Source organism: Labrus mixtus, chromosome 7 (assembly GCF_963584025.1).
Source record: "Labrus mixtus chromosome 7, fLabMix1.1, whole genome shotgun sequence".
Lineage (NCBI taxonomy): Eukaryota > Metazoa > Chordata > Actinopteri > Labriformes > Labridae > Labrus > Labrus mixtus.
Genome location: NC_083618.1, coordinates 578,295 through 595,791, shown reverse-complemented (window position 1 = coordinate 595,791; position 17,497 = coordinate 578,295). Strand labels below are relative to the sequence as shown.

Here is a 17,497-nt window from a genome sequence, read left to right as displayed (position 1 = left end):
ACACACAACACAGGAATAAACTCACTCTTTTCTCAGTCTCTCTCAACACTTACAGAACACAGACATTAACACACATTCTGCTTGAGGCTTTTAAAACTCCTTTGGGGCTTTACTCCATGTGTAAAGGTTAGTTAATGCTGTTTCAACTAATAGAAAATACATCCCCAAGCTAGCAAATAATTTAAACCTGATTTCTGAAGTTATTTGTGGGAAAGCTGCAGGTCAGATACCAGTAGGCCTACATCTGTGTGAATGGCTCTTATGGGGTTGAGAGGTTGGTGTAGAAATCTTCAACATCTCTGTATTGTTCAAATCATTTAGGTACCCTGCACATTGTTCCATCTAATATGTGCAATATAGTTTCATATCTTATACAATATTGTCTGTAATGTTAGTAATGCTGGCAGCAGATTAACATGAGGCTCATGCTCATATTAAAGTGCTGTACACTTGATCACCTATTCAAAATCCAGCGGTATAAGTACCTATAGTCAAGTAACAACAGCTAATGTTAGCTTTAACCTATAGCTAACATTGCTATTAGCCAGCTAACATTATTGTTAGACTGCACCATTAAATTTCCCAGGAAATATACTGTTAGCAAGCGAACATTAGCATCCTATGCCTTAGTCTACACATTTCCTCTTTAACTATAGTAGGGGGTGTTTAAATGCTAATGTTAGCTGTTATCTGATGGTAGCCAATGAGTTATCTGTCATGATTTGGTATTATTTAGTTTTGTATTTTCAGTGTTTAGTGTTTCTTCATGTTCTAGTGTGTTTTGTTCATTCTTGAGTTCTGTGTGTCTTTAGTGTTTCATGATTTAGTTTGTAGTTGTCCTCAGTGTTTCTTGTATTCCTGCCTCTGTGTGTTTCCCAGTGTGATTGTCCTCACCTGTGTCTTGTTAGTCTCACCTGTGTCTGATTACCCTATGTCTGTTTAGTCTCTGTGTTTCTTCCCTTCTGTGTCAGTTCATTGTATGTTGTTGTATGTGTTTGTCGGTGTCATTTGTTGCATGTCAGTTTACCCGTGGCGCCTTCTCTTGTTGGATTTTTTAGAAGTAAGTTTTTGTTTGCCTTTTTGTTTAATTAAATATTTTTGTTAATTCTGCGTTTGGGTCCTCCTCTTCGTTTTCTCGATCCGTGACATTATCAAATGTGTTGTGGAACTTAAAATATGACCCATGTCTTTACTTTTCAGATGCAGATAAATTGAGAAGGGCTAAAATGATAGCTAATGTTTGATTCCTTATACATTTATACATTCATGGAAATCTGGAACACAGCAAAACAACATTTGAACAGCACTGGTGCCTCCTCAGAATGATGTAAGAGTAAAATGGCCACCGTGCGAATATGGTGAGTATTAAGGTCAGTCAGATGAAAAATTGTGAATATATCATTCATTGCAGTTTAACAAATATATTTAAAGCCATTATAAAGAAATTAAGATTTACAGGCTGGTACTGTTTTTTACAGTAAAGTATTGGTTAGTAATCTATCACAGTGGTTTTGCATATCGCTCCAAAAAGCCATTAAGGGTGATGTTTTTTGCACATTACAATATAGTCATAACTTTCTCATAGCAGTAACCTATAATTTTAAAAACATACATTTTAATGGGTATATTTTGATTTTATATAAAACCATCCTTTTTATTTGATAGAACTAGAGTCACAATCTGTCAAACTGTGCTCTCTCCTGTCAGCTTGAAATATACAGCGCAGGATGTGTGCAGCAGATGGAACTGAAATGCAGAAAGCATCTCCAGTGTGTCAGTTTGCAGGTTTGAGTCACTCATTGTGCGTCAACAGCCTGTCTCCCCTGAACTGAGGAAAGTGACAGACAACAAACTGAGTCCCACAGACTGTTAGAAACAAAACAAACAATCACAGATGGCAGTTTCTATCAGAAAACACCCTCAGTCCTCGTCCTCACAGTGCTTTGAGAAGCTGCTTGTTTACATGATGTGAATTTCCAGTTTTAGATTTCCACGATATAAGAGTTCAATACATACAGGATGTATACATATGTAACTCATTCAAACACATTATGAAGACAAATCTTGATCGGTAAGTTTTGCTTCACTGTCACACATTAAGCACATGATGATCATTCATTATTTTGTGTTCCAAGTTCTGCTTAGCCATATTCCAAATGCATTTTAATTGAGTAGTCTTGTGTGCTATAAAAACCTTGTCTTTTGTTTATTATAGATTTGTCCCTCAAGGCATTTGTAAAAAAAAGTATTTCAATTCAATATTTTAGCTTTCAAATTCATCTTTACTCAAAGGCATCAGCTCTGTTGACAGACAAACAAAGGCAGAATGAACACCTGATGCAGCAAGGGCATGAGGATATAGCCTACCTGTTTGCAATAAAGTTGATAGGAGAGAAGGAGGATTTTCATGCTTTTACACATTGTGAAATCAGTGATGAGTGAAGTGTGTCACTCTTACATCTCTTTAAATGCTAATATTTTATATTTCTGTAATCATCTGTAAATATTTTAAAAAGCTAAATGATTATTAATAATAATTTATTTTCTTCTTATATTCAAAAACAAAACATAAACCTGCACAGCTCTGTTAGTTAAATATTTAATCTTTGGTATTCTTTAATTGTATTTTGTGTTCTATTTTGACTTAAGCTTTAGCAGTGTTAACGTATGTTTTCCAAGCTAATAAAGCCCATTGAATTGAGAGAGAGACACAGAGAGAGGGAGAGATTAGGAAACATAGAAATCCAGCACACCAAACAATACACATATTTAGGCTTAGTCATCACTCCCACTGGACGTTTTGGCATGGCTGTGAATGAGCTGAAAGAGAGAGGAAGAAGGACTTTTTATTCCATCAAAAGAAAGATTCAGATTGACATTCCAATTAGGACCTGGCTCAAAATTCTCAATTCAATAATAGACTCAATCATTTTATATGGTAGTGAAGTATGGGGCCCATTAACCAACCAAGACTTCCCCAAATGGGAAAAACACCCACTGGAAGCCCTGCATGCAGAACTGTGTAGAAACATCCTGAGTCCACAGACACACGGCCAGTAATGCATGCAGGGCAGAACTCAGCCAATACCCTTTAATCATTAATATCACATTCTATAAACACCTCCAATCCAGTGACCCCCACTCCTACCAGTTCAAAGCCCTTCAGTGCCAAGAGTTGAACCCAGATAAGAGTCCCCTCTGCCAGCTGATCCTGAAGCTCCACCCTCAAACACCAGGGCTTCAGGACACACCCCAAACAATCTGGCCCAACCAAATTATCTCAAAACAAAAAGACTATATCAAATATTGGAAGGAAAGTACCAAATCACAAAGTAAATTAGAATTCTATTTGAGCCTAAACAGAGAGTACAAGCTGGCAGAGTACCTGAGCACAGTGAGGGATGTGAAACTAAGGAAAACCATGACGATGTACAGACTGAGTGGACACAGTCTGACCAGAGAAACAGGCCGTCACAGACAGAACTGGTTACCCAGAGAGGCCAGGCTGTGTTCACTCTGTCATCAGAATCTCACTTCCTCCTACACTGTGACATGTATAAAGATTTAAGAGAGACTCTCTTTGATTACATTGATAATAAATATTCTGACTTTCTCCATCTCCCTGATCCTCAGAAGCTGCTCTATCTCTGTGGAGAGAAAAGTCTGTGTGCAGTACGAGCTGCTAAATATGTTCATGATTGTCACAAACTGAGACAAAATACACTTAATGTTTCATAGAAATACACTGTAAAAATAATTAATGTCATTGTTAATGTCTTTTATTCATATTTGTTGTGTTTGTTTACTGTATATATTGTAATCATTTGTTGTTCAAAATGTTTTCTGTACTGCTTTGGCAACATAGATTGTTGATCTGTCATGTTAATAAAGAGAGAGAGAGAGAGAGAGAGAGAGAGAGGGAGAGGGCGGGGGGCTGACAATATGAGGAGGCTCACGTGACAGTCTTTTAAATTCCTCTTTCCCTGCAGCGCAGTTTGTCAGAGTACGAGCGGTGTCTGCATGTACGCATGTCTACTCCTTTTCGGGTACAGAAGGTACAAGGTCCTGCCTTCTTGAAACCGCTCTCTTCATCATGTTGTTATCACATTTAGGAGCTCGCTCTTTTGTTGTTTCCTGCTCAAGCCTTTGAGCTGACCGGTGCCAGGAGGAGGAGGAGAAGGACTCGACAAAAACAAAAACCTTCGCAGAAAAAGAAGAATGCAACACTGGACTGCTGCTCATGTGTTATTTCTGCATTGATTTGTTAGCACACGGTGCGTTTAAAGTCTCCGTCTGCAGGAGTACAATCCATTCAAGCTGATTCTCCTCAATGCACGAGAACTAGAGAAGAAAGGAGGCTAAAACGGAGGAACGGTACAAGTCTGGGATTTTCACCTAAGACACAACAGAGTCATCGACCTGCAGGGTCTTACCCTAAAAACCTAAGGAGCGATGTCATCTACTAAATTCAAGAAGGATAAGGAGATCATAGCGGATTATGAGACCCAAGTGAAAGGTACGGTGTGCTTGTGATGTGTGTGTGCAGTGTTTTAGCAGAGCCTGTTTATTCATGTTTCTGCTGCAGACACCTAACGGCCTCTTACAGGGCTAATGAAGATTTTCCCATCAGATGAACCGTGACAGTCAATCCAATGACAAGGCCATCATAGTGGAGCAGGTGTGTGTGTGTGTGTGTGTGTGTGTGTGTGTGTGTGTGTGTGTGTGTGTGTGTGTGTGTGTGTGTGTGTGTGTGTGTGTGTGTGTGTGTGTGTGTGTGTGTGTGTGTGTGTGTGTGTGTGTGTGTGTGTGTGTGTGTGTGTGTGTGTGTGTGTGTGTGTGTGTGTGTGTGTGTGTGTGTGTGTGTGTGTGTGTGTGTGTGTGTGTGTGTGTGTGTGTGTGTGTGTGTGTGTGTGTGTGTGTGTGTGTGTGTGTGATGTATTGTCTAGTTGTGTTAAAATGACCCCTGTGTTGAAACAGGTTGGAGTTTGGCTTTGTTATTCCACCTCGTTCTTCCAGATTTGAATCTTCTAATGTCAGATGTTGGGAAAAAATATTTGGGAATTACTTAAATGCACCTAATAAAGATGATGCACATTTAAATGTGGTTAAATGTTTGGGGATGTCAACATGGCATCAGCTTTAATCCACAGCGCTGTGTTCACACTCTGCTCACGTTTTTTTGTGCCTTTGAATCATTGTCAGTGATTGGCTGTTTTCTCACCTGGCAACATGGAAAACACACTGAACGATTGTCACTGCATTTCCATTGAATACTGATTGATCCAAGTCTATTGGTCCTTGTCTACATATGATGAGCTGTATAAGGCGAATGGTTTAGAGTCAGTCCATACAGGCAGTTAACTAACACTCCCACCATATAACCACTGTACTTTAAGTGACAGTTTATTCTGCTGTGTTGTGTAGACAATAAAGGCTTGCTGTCTGGTAATGACCAGACATTTCTCTAAGTGGATCTGGGGTTCAGTTTCAAGGCCCCTGGACCTCTTACAGCACTCTGTCTCTCAGTGGTTTCACTAATGTTATGCCTCGGGGGCCTCAGCTGATCATCCCCAGAATCATGTACCAGTCCAGACCTTTAGATGCTCGGCGTGTGAGTGGATTTGTAGGATTGATCTTTTCTTCTTTGTGTGGAGTGGGTATCAGTTGCTGATCTGATAGATTCTCACACACATGACCCTCTCTGCCTCCACAACCCCAGTCTTGTTGTTGGTGTGAATATTCCAGCATTAGTTATTCATCTGGGATCCAAGCATGTCATGGGAGAGTTGCTCTTGTTTCAGAGAGCCAGACCCTGTCTGCTCCAGTGTGCATTAGACAGGCAGGGCCCTTGAACTGTGTGAGGAGGACGGATGGTAATTTATGGTGAATGCTGCTTGTTACTCATTCACAGCTGGCATGTTGCATCGCCTGCCGACACAGAGCGCTCTCCTCCTGACATCCACCACCTCCCAACAATGGCAGTGAGCAGAGCGTAATGAAATTCAGATTAGGAAATTGCACCTGTCTTACTCTGAGTTATTGCTTTATGGTTAATGTCTACATGGCAGAAGGAGCAAATCATCAGTGGGTCATTGACTGGGTCATAAGATCACAGAGTTGCTTTATTATGTATGTGGGGTGATAAAAAAAAACACTTAGTTTCAGCGGTAGTTCAACAACAAAGAGGGTAAGGTTTTAGTAATTAGGTTTGCTTAAATGATTTGACTGCAGGTGTGAAAGTCCACCGTTACAGTGTAACTAATAACTGTCCTAACATCTTAACCCAGGGCCATTCATGAATTCTTGAAGACCCCTGAGGCCGGCTGCCAAAGCTGAGCTCTCTGAAGGACCTTGGGAGATGGTGTTCACTTTATTCAGGCTGTTCAGCTGGCAGATCTGCATTAGCATGTCAATAAAGACGGTTTGTTCACCGAACAGAAAGGCAGACTGGCTGACTGACCATGAGGAGCTGGAACTCTAGACATCCTTACACAAATAAACTCCTGACAATTTTAAGATTATTTCAGGTCATTTAGATCTGGATTTTCTTATACAAATGCGCCTCACAGCAGGATATTGTGTTGAACCTGCTCTCAAAATGCTGTTTTGGGTTTAGATGAGTGAAGGTAGCGCCTTTTGTTGTGCTTGCAGGAAGGAGGAAGAGGAGAAGTCTTCAGTAATGGTGACTGTTTTGAAGACCTTCAGAAACTTTCATGTGAGGAGGACAAGTGTGAAAAGAATCTAATATTAGAAAATGGCTGCTAAATAAGTCCAGTGGTTGAAGAAATGGCACCAGTAAATGTCAAGACCCAGGCTAGACCCTGTTGTCTTCAGTTTTATGACATTATTCTTGTGTTTACATCTTTTTTTCTGTACTCTACTTCCTGAGAGATTGCAGGTTACCTCTTGTTGTCTGTGTTCCCTGAATACCTCTCAAGTGCAGCACAATTTTAGCTTACCTTCATTTTCTGGTATAATGGAGTTTAGTTACGGTATTTCTATACTGGTGTATTTGATGCTGTTTTTGCCTTGTGATAGCTCCTGTTCCAAACCACATATGTGACTTCATGTTGTTTAAAGCATATCGCTGACCGCTCTAAAAATAGAGTTCATGACCTGCAATGTTAGTCCTAGATGTAACCATAGCCTGACACAATGTGCTCATATTTCAACCCTTCAGGCTGCGAACACGTGCTGAGATCAGCAACATTAATGATGCTTATCAATGTACATTCATACCAACCACGCACAAACAAACCTAGTCAAGGTGGGACTGAAGAAGACACAGGGTTTTGACACCTCTGTGTTCAGGTTTCCCTTTTGTCTGTTAGTTTTCTCTCATCCTGTCAGACCAAATGCCAAACATGTTTAGCCTCACCAGCAGAAGCAATCTGATAACCACGTCTATCTGAAAGGTGTTTTAAAAGGACCACTACGTGTCTTACACACAAATGAAAGCATGTTTTGAGCCAATAACATGTGACATACACTTTTCAAGATGAAATGATGTCATAGCCTATATTTCTAGCAGCAATAATACACATGGTAATCCCTATGTAGCAGTCTATTTAACAACAGATTTATCTCAGAAATGCCCCAGAGCTTCTTATTACTTAGATTAAAAAAAGAATATACCAGGAGATATAATGATCTTTTGACTGCAAATACTGTTGTTTTTCTATTTAAATGCTGATGAGAATCATTAGTGACAAGAGGTGTGTCTCTGTTTGTTGTTGCTGCTAGCAGCAGACAGCTCTGCTGAGCAAAATAAATGCTCCGAGCAGTTCAGGGTTCATGGTGTTTTTAGCATAGAAATAATGATTACAAACAGCCTGTGGTGTGTTTGCACTCCACAATAACCCAGGGCTAGTGTTGTTTCAACCTGGGTTTATTATTGGGACTGAATGTGTTGCTCAGTTGTTTGCTGGAAATGTGTCTCATGAACAGAGCTTAATTGTGACCATCACGGTGTGATCTGGTTGGTTAGCTGTTAACACCCTGCCGGGCCGCATGCAGCTGGCTGTGTACAAAATGACATGTTTTAGGCTTGAGAAACAGTCGCACTGACTCAGCGGCTGACGATCCTCCAGCTGCCAGCTTGTTTGGAAAACCTGCTGACTGACTGAGAGAAGATTTGCACCGGAAAAAAAAAATCATCTACCAGCTATTTACCCGGAATAATCTTCAGTGGGACAGCTTGTTTACTCTTTTGGGCTTCATTCAGAGTTTGTTTGTTTGTTTGTCTGGTTGGCTCAGACTAGTCAAAAAAAAATGCTAGCTGAAGTTGGTCTTCTGCTGACTCATTGGAGAGGATTGTATTCTATAAATAACAGCAAACTCATGAGGAAAAGTTTGACATTTTGGAAAATACACTTCTCAAATTTCTTACCAAAAGTTAGATGACAAGTCTGATACAACGTGTGTGTGTGTATGCAGAGTATGGAGCTTCCTCCAGCAGGTTAGCTTGGCCAGAAGCAACAGCTAGCATGGTGTTATCTAAAGCAAAAAGTCACATTAGACCAAAGAACAATTCTGCTACAGCGTTATGGCATCTTTGTGCATTCCAAGTGATTCTGAAATTGGTGTCCAAGTTTGTGAATTCACAGAGCCTTATGGCGTTAAAAAAGCAGTGAAGCTCCACATGCACACACACACAGCGCTGTTCTCCCCTGCCTACTCTGCCGATCTTTTAATGCCCCTGTAACACCTCTACCTCCATAGGCCATTCTGCATTGGGCTACAGTATAAAGTTCAATACACAAAAACAGAGCAAAAACTTTGGCTACATTCACTGGTGTATGAGGTATTGACATTTCACTTAGAAACTTGACTGAAAAGTCAGAGTTCACAAAACATGTATTTTACACATTAATACAAGAAACAAATGATCTGGGATGTATCTGTGACATAATATCCAAGACTCTCCACACTTATTTCACCAAGTTTGTCAAAAACATCAATCAGACCTACTTGTAAAGTACAAAAAACAATATTGTCATACTCGGTCATCTTTATGCCCTTTGCCATTCTAAATCATTCAGTTTGTCCTTCATTTCTCTGCTCTCTATCAGCTCAGTGTGATGAATGCAGCTGCCACTTGATAAATTGAGAGTTTGTTCTGACTGTCCAGCAATTGTCATGAAATAATCTGTCTTTTATTAAACGGGTGATCTACCAGGCGTAGATTATCTTCTGAAACCGTCTCAGAATAGTTGCTACATTGTTGATACAAAGATCCGGTTACATAGAAAGACTGTTTTATTTTCTTGGTTATTTGGTGCCAGACTGTACATGACTTCTCATTTTATTTAGTCGTCTGTGTTGAAAGAGTTTGAATCAGTGGTGTCTGGAGAAGTGCAGTTTTCATGATTGTATTACAGGTCCAGTAATGCACTGCTGTTTGCTGTTAAAGTTACACTTACACATTAAATTCAAGGGTCTCATTTTAACTTGATATGAGATTTGTTCTCTTAAAGATTTATGTAGGCTTGTACGGTAAGATGGACATAAAGCATACAGTTTCCATTTTGCACTTGGAGATATACACTAATAAAAGGAAAACAATCGGTCCCATTGACCACATTGACAATGCAGCCGTTTCCACTTACGTAATCCTCAGGGATAAAGTTAAAATGCTGATGTTTTTCCAGGTTTGTAAATGGAATAAAAATAGCAAATTATCTAAGCAGTATTATTTTGCTGCTTCCCAAATGAACCAGGCAGTGAAAAGATTGTAGATAGTGAGAATCTAAAATCCAAAACAACATATTTGATAATTAAGTTAAAAGTTAACTTCAGCATTGAACCACGTCCAGGTTAATAAACTGTTTGATGCTGTTTATGATGAGAATGATGTAAACTTCTAGCTAACAATAATGTTAGCTTGCTAGCTAGCCAAGGTGACTGTAGCTAGAAATCAGTTACATGCTACTTTTCCTTTGGCTTTCTAGCAAGTTAACCTTATGCTAAGCTATAACCATAGCTGACATTAGCTCATTATCATTGGCTGATGTGGCCTAGCTGTCAGCACCTATTCGGTTATGATGTTTTAGCTTAAATGATGTGTCCTCTAGATGTTCTCAGTCAACTGTTATTGCCTACCTATTGAGAAGTGGTGAAATAATGAACATTTGTCATTTACAGCTTAAACCTTGAGCACAGGGAATGTTAAATAACATTAATGAGAAACTTTATGTTAGTAACGTTACAGTCTGTAGCTGTAAACTGAGCCAACAAAATCTGTTGCAGTGTGAAATGTTCAGATACCTGCTAGCTTCGTTTGAATCTTACAGCATGCTCTGCTTTTGTCGCCAGTGCACAGACATACACACATCCACTAAGTGAACAGTGTGCGTGTTACGTATTCAACTTTTTCAAATCTTATACGAGAGTAAAAGATGATTAAAAAAAAAAGACTTCTGTACAGAAAACTTGCGATAAATACTTTTATTTTTATATTCAATGTTGATGTCCCTGATGAGTGATAACAGTGTGGTAGATTGATGCAGCTTTTTATGTTACAGTCTGTATGAATCAGATTTTAAAAGTTTCATCGACCGCTTGTATTTTTATTGTTATTATTATTATTATTATTATTGGAGCCTATAGTGAAGGACATTGAGGATGAGATACACTACTACTACTGTAGTGCTTCATAAATGCATGTTTTGAGTCATGCATACCTGTTTGATTATAAATCTCTTGTTTTTGTGTGTGACCTATTTGTGATCTGTTGCAGCACAGCCTAACATGGAGTTCAGTGGCAGTCCTGTTTCTTTCATCATTTTAGAGTATTTTTCTTTTACGGTTATAAAAATCAAATAATACACTCAGGAAATCGAGAAATGACATGACTTTTGCTCATTAGGCTATTTGACAAAACAGGTAGGAGAAAAAATCACATTCTACTGAGAAACACGTCAAACTGAAGAAAGAGGGCAGCTCTGCAAAAATAACTCAGAAGCACAAAGGTCACTATTTGAGGGATTAATTAGCTAAGTTTTTAGCTTGGGACCTGCTGGACTAACTTTATCATGTACCACTATAGACTTGAGATAATTAAAGAGAGCACCTATTTGCAGCTCACCCACCTCCGATGGTAGAAATAGAAGCATATGTAGCACAGGCTCATTACTGTGACATTTTTGTCTTTATATAAGAATTAATTTATATACAGACTTTATCATGATATATCATAATGAGCCATGTATGAGAATAGTAGAAAATATGATACACTTTGTAAAGACAACAACAACAAGAAATCTTGTATTTTACTTGTTTTGGTTGATAAAAGTTGTGTTCAGTGTGCTCAGTTGTATTTACATTGGACAAATAAATTACCATAATTTGCAGGATGTTGTATCTAAAAATAACTTAATTTCTACCCGAAAGCAAGCCAAAAAAGAAAACCAGGCTCATGCGGTATAGTGACTAACCTGAGGGTAAACTAAGTGCAAAAGAAGTTCTCCTCTGTTTATCTCTCAGTCTTTCTAATCCAAACTCTTGTCTCCGTTTCATCCACTCTGAAAAGAGAGAAGAGCTGTCCTTGTTTTGATCTTGTTAAAATGTTGACTCCCACATGCTGTTGGATAAATTCATTGAAAAACTTCCTGTGCTTGTTTAAATCCTCTTTGTGGGAGTATTTCACTTTGATTTAATGCACCTCATCAGCTGCACGGACACATTTATGCCCCGTCTCAGTGCATACAGCCACACGTGCATCCTCACATCCATCAGACTCCACCTCTCCTCCAATAAGCTGCTCCCAGGGCACTGGTACACGCCCTTGTTGCCATGGAGACACCTCTCAGCCTGGTCCTGAAGAGATACAAGCAGTTATGGACTGTTGGACTGAAAGGGCGTTTTTTTTTTTTTTTTTGGCTCTGGCTTATGCTCTGGCTTCCTTGAGTCGAATAATGCCCTCAGGTGATGATGATCCAGGCAGCAGAGGAAATCATGTCACAGAGCAGCATTGTGAAGCAGAATCAGAATATATTGCTAAATTTTGTTTGTATTGTCATCTAAATTAATAATTTTCCAACAAGGCTGTGCAAGTAAATGTTGTTTTTCAGCACTGAAAGGCTAAAAGCTTTATGTCTGTTTATCATCAAAGCCTAAAAGGCCTTGATTTTGTATAAAAAAAGAAAATTCTGGCTTTTGGTTTTACAGAAGATGCAGCAGGACATTAGGTAACCATTAGATAATTAAGCGGGTGGATTAAGAGTGAAGGACAATCCTGAGACTGACAGCTGACATCTTGCTGCGGGACACTCGGTCAGCTCACCTCTGCTCCCGTCATTGATTGCTCTCAGCTCCTGTTGTCTTATCTTTTCAGTACATGTGCTGCAGCAGTCTGTGCTAATGAGGGAACAGACAAGACATAGAGACAGACAGGCAGAGAGGACCGTGCGCTGACATTAGGAGCAGACCCCTCATGAATCCAAAATTGTGTTAATCATTAGAGGATTTAAAAGGAGAGACGTAGAAGAAGAAAAGAACGGAGAAGTAGGGGATTAGTTCAACAACTGGAACTTGTATTATGAGACTCAGTGCGAGGGACAGAATGAGTAAATTAAGGTCTGGATAAGGGGGTTGCGTTTGTCTGCTTTTCATATGAATTTGGCTCTGCAGTGTAGAGCCCAGATACTGCAGAGCTGAGTTGGGGATTAGGTTCGTGCGTGTGTGTGTGTGTGTGTGTGTGTGTGTGTGTGTGTGTCAGAATGGTTATGTGAATGCCCAATGCCTCTATTTTTACATTGTTTAAAACCTTCTGAGGCTATTTTCAGATTTTGTATGCATGATCATCATTACAAGTGGACATGTTCTTTTTGCTCCAAAATATAGAGCTGTCAACAGAAATAACACAAAATACAATCTGAGCTTCTTATTGACGCATCAACCCCCTGAATGTGCACCGAACATGGCTCTTTATATTGTCTGATTGTGAGATTTTCCAGCTTCAGTATCCTGCAGTCAAATGATCAACCTCTTCTGCTCCTCAGCATACAGCCCGGCTTCCCCTGCTGCCCTCGGGATACTCTGCAGATAATCCCTCTTGTTCACTGCACTCCAAATGTGATCTGGAATTCATTGCGTCAAGACGTCACGTGGCCCTCCAAAACAGCAAACTTGCAGAAAAATGCTGCACCAGTGCATCATCACTGGTGTCCTGGATTGACTTTTGTAGGACGGGCAGGTTTTTAATTTCTTTAAGGTTACAAGTTAAATCTCGTTCTCAGGCAATAAACATGCCACTGCAACTGTGTTAGGAATATGTGAGAGGCATGAGACTTCATAAACCCTTTTAAGTGTGGATGATACTGCAGGTAGTTTTATCATATTCACATCAGATTTGGAGGTTGAACAGGGGTAGTATAAAACATCTAGAAACACAATTTATGTTTAACACTTTTTCAGTCACAATTTATGTTGGAAAGAAAATAATTTTAAACATAAAAATGAAATTTTTGGGTCTTGTTATACCGTTACAAAAAGGCATACTTGTCACAATGACAAGCACAATTCACAAACACAATCTTTAGTGTTAAAAGCAGGCTCAAGTGCTTGATTACTCAGGATTGCCAACACAATAAGCAGAAAGATAATCTCAAACCAGCCATTTGTCCTAACCAGTAGAAGAATAAGATGGGCGCAAACCAAGTCTGCAGCAACCGTGTAGGGCTTGGTGGCAATTTTGAGGAATTGGCCAAAGTAAGTAATGCACATGGTCATGTGGCGCACAATGGCCCAAAATGCTGCTAAGATAAACAGACGAGCAGAATTGTGAACTTGCCACAATGTGTAAGTGATTTTTTTTTTTTGTCCGATGAAAGGCCAGTAAGAACATTTGAAGATTTGGCATCTTCAAAGATCATCAGTAGATACTTATGATGAAATTCATATGTGTAGGGGACAACAGAAAGTCAGCCAGCTCAGTCAGTGGAAGATTGGATCCGCAACAGTTTATGCTGAGCATGCTCTGTGGACCTTGAAAATGCCATACCCTTTGGAAGCCTTAAAACTCGTTCTGGGGTTTCATCCTGTACTTAGTCACCTGGAGTGAAGCCAAAGCACAATCTAGATGTGTGACATATTTTAATGCTTTTATCCATGCTCAGTAACCTTTTTTATGGACTCCACAGAAGCTATTTCCAATCAATACTAGAAACATCCCCACACTGTTCTTCAACACAGCTGCAAATACAGGTTTTGTCTGTGAGGGTCAAAGGTCAGGGATCTTCAACATCCTACTATTGTTTTCAGAGGCTTTCCTGCTTTGTACTTTCATTTCCTGAAAGAGAAATAATATTATGGAGCAGGTGTCCAATGGAAAAGTCTCTTCTGACAATGTTGTATGGACTACGATTAAGGGAGAAAAAGTGTCTATCCTGCCTGCTTTCTTAATATGTCAGTATATTTCATGATTAACTGCTGGTCATTTACAAACAGGGGTGTGTCCAGATGTCTTTGTCTCGGGTGGCCCACCTGGGGCACTGACTTATGCAGGGCTGGCATGAAGTTTGTGGGTACACACACTCAAATGAATGTCATATTTTTTCAACCCTTTCTACCCCCACTAATGATATGCAAGTAACACATTTTGAAAAGATATAAAAATTCTTAGCCTGATTCTTTAGGGACTCAAAAACAAAGATGTGCGTGAAAAGTCACAATTTAAAATAATTAGAAAACTATTTATTATACTCCTGCAGTTACAAGAGAATAACAGATAAAATACATAAATAGAGCTCATACAAATCATAGAACATAAAAACAAAAAAAACCTTCTTGCAGCAGTAATGAAGAGCAAAGTATGCAAAGTATTATTTTACTAACAAAACAAATAACTAAATTAACACGTAATGAAGATTATCAGGAGCCTCTTAAAAACAGCCAGAGTGATCAACTTAAGTCCCGCCTCTGACTAGGCAAATAGCCAATCATGGATTTGGATTTCGGGGTGGAACCTGGGGGAGATTTCAAGGGGGGCCAATGCCACACCTCTGGACTCGCCCCTGTTTACAAAGCAGTAATTATGAACCTGCTAACATAATATTAAAGTGATATCTGATGGAGATCAAGCAACCAAGAACATATATGCAAATGAGAACACAACAACATACTCTCTGTGTTTCATACACACTGACTGAATCCTGAATGTTTCCAAGATCTGAGAATCATCCATCATTAGTTGAGTTTTACAGGAAACTACTGATTATAAATCAAATTGGAGCTTGTAGGATTTATTCCAGCTTTTGCTTAACTTAGTTAGGAGGCTCAGAGTGAAATGTATCTGACTTCATTATTCAAATGTAACATGTAATAGGAAGCAACAAAATTAAAGAGTCAAAGAAAGAACTAGAGAGCCTTTTAATTTTCGTTATTCCCAACAAGCATAAAAAGCATCACTCATATTTATTTGTATTGTTCCCTCACTTGGCCCTCATAATCTAATCTCTTCTCAAACTTTAAAGGATTCATTTATCTTCAAACAATGAGATTTGATCCCAGCAGAGTGTGGCCATATTTCAGCTGCTCCGCTCTCACCCCCCCCCCCCCCCCCCCTCTCCATCAGCCTTTTTGTCTGAAGAAAAGAAAAGAAAAAAGCAGATGGCTCCATCCTAAAATAGCGAGAGGACTCCCACTGAAGGCCTGCCACAGATAATAGCAGCGTGATTAATCAAGCAACAACACTCAAGGTTTAACTTTGACTTGTGTTTTTGGTGGTCTGTCTAAACAGTACCACCTGCACTGGGGGATTTTGTGGCAAAAACTCTGAAATGAAAAGATTAGGAGCGTCTAATGAGACCATGACAGCTTTTCTTTGAATCGATCTCCATGCTTGTATAGCTAAATACTAACAGTGGGTGCTAAAAGTCCCTTTTACTCAGAAAAAAACCCTCAATGTTGTTAATTAATTTTCCAGGACATTGCTAATGAAATTGTATGAAAAGACTGATGTGGAACAATGCTCTGTCTATACTCAGTGATATTTGGACTTTGAAGCATTCTGTTGTGTTGAAGCTAAGAAAACCAGAGCAGCTGAGCTAAAAGTGGGGCAACAGTGCACAGCAGGAGATCTATGAGGGTTAGGCATTCATGTTAAAAATGAACGAGGGTTGGTTCAAAAGACGTCAACACCAAAGTCTTAAACAGATAATATGGAAGAAGACGTGTCTCTATTATCAAACAGGATTATTTGCCGTGGTTATAATCCAGAAATCATTATTTTATATGCTATAAAAGCAGGCCTCCGTTATGTCTTCACCTGGTAACTGCTCAAAAAGATTAAATATCTCCGAGAACATCTTCCCATTTTACTGGGACACTCCTCCTCCTCCTCCTCCTCCTCCTCCTCCTCTCTGGTGAAAAAGAACCACAGAGGGGTCATTCCCTTTGACTAAACCGCAGCCAGCCAAGCCACTCACAGAGCTGGGAATACTTAGGGAGCAATTCTCCAATTGCTCATGGTTTCTCAGAGGGAAGGGCACACTTCTTGTGTGCGTGTGCGTGTGCGTGTGCGTGTGCGTGTGCGTGTGCGTGTGCGTGTGCGCGTGCGTGTGTGTGTGTGTGTGTGTGTGTGACCTATTTTTCCAAGCTCATCTGTCAATGGCAGAGCTGCAGCTGGTGGTTACTGAGTTCCCTTTCTTTTTGTCAGAGACTGTTTTCTAAAGTCCTCCTTGTCACTCATGCAGATCAGTGGCACAGTGTCCTGGGGCAAGACAGTTTTTTATTTGTTTATTTATTTATTTTTTATAAAAAAAAGGCATCAGGGAGCATAGCTGCATGTCTGGGTAGAAAAGACATTCCTGACAGGGCTGCAGTTGCAGCAGAGGTAGTATCGCTCTCTAAGCCCACAGAGTTTGAGGGGGAGAGGGAGGATAAAGGAGGAGGGCAGGGATGGTGGTTAACCACAGAGTGAAGCACGCCGCTCCGGGCTGAGGCAAGGCGGCACGACATCACAGGGAAAGAAAAGGGCCCTCCCGCCCCGCGGAACAGCACTGTTTCACTCCGAATGGCAAACTTCCCCCAGTGGCGAGAGGCTGCTTATATCCACAAAGAGGGCTCGGCTGAAAGAATGACACCCTGAACAGCATGGAAACACAGTCTGTGTGACGGCTGTGGTTTAACTGACTGACACACTTTACTGCTCAGATTTAATAGAATATCTTTAGGGTTAACATGCAATGACTAATTTTTTAACTTAAGCATGTTACAACATGCAGTGACATAACACTTTTTTTTGCATAATCCATTTAGAGCTTTTGAAGAGAGAAAAAAAGTCTTCTGGTTGGAGAAAACAAGGTTGAGGGAGCTGAAAAAAAACAACCTTAGAATGGGATAAACTACTGTTTTACAATACTGTTTGTCCTGCTGCAGGACACAGAGGAGAAGAGCAACCTTTGTTCCTAGGGCTGTCCAGCTCCTCAACTCCTAGCCTACTTGCACATAGCTCTGTGTATATATATATTTATTTCTCATTTACTGCACATAGTTC

At 39.9% G+C, this 17,497-nt stretch overlaps 1 protein-coding gene across 2 annotated transcripts in view; it reads left to right on the top strand.

The window, feature by feature from the left end:
• Positions 1 to 3,977: 3,977 nt before the first annotated feature.
• srgap3 (SLIT-ROBO Rho GTPase activating protein 3) overlaps positions 3,978 to 17,497 on the top strand; it is a 59,739-nt gene continuing 46,219 nt past the window's right edge. For both annotated transcript variants that reach the window (XM_061041917.1, XM_061041916.1), the window contains exon 1: positions 3,978 to 4,516. In XM_061041917.1, coding sequence (XP_060897900.1) covers positions 4,453 to 4,516 — 64 coding nt within the window. In that variant the 5' untranslated portion in view covers positions 3,978 to 4,452. The remainder of the gene's footprint in view (positions 4,517 to 17,497) is intronic.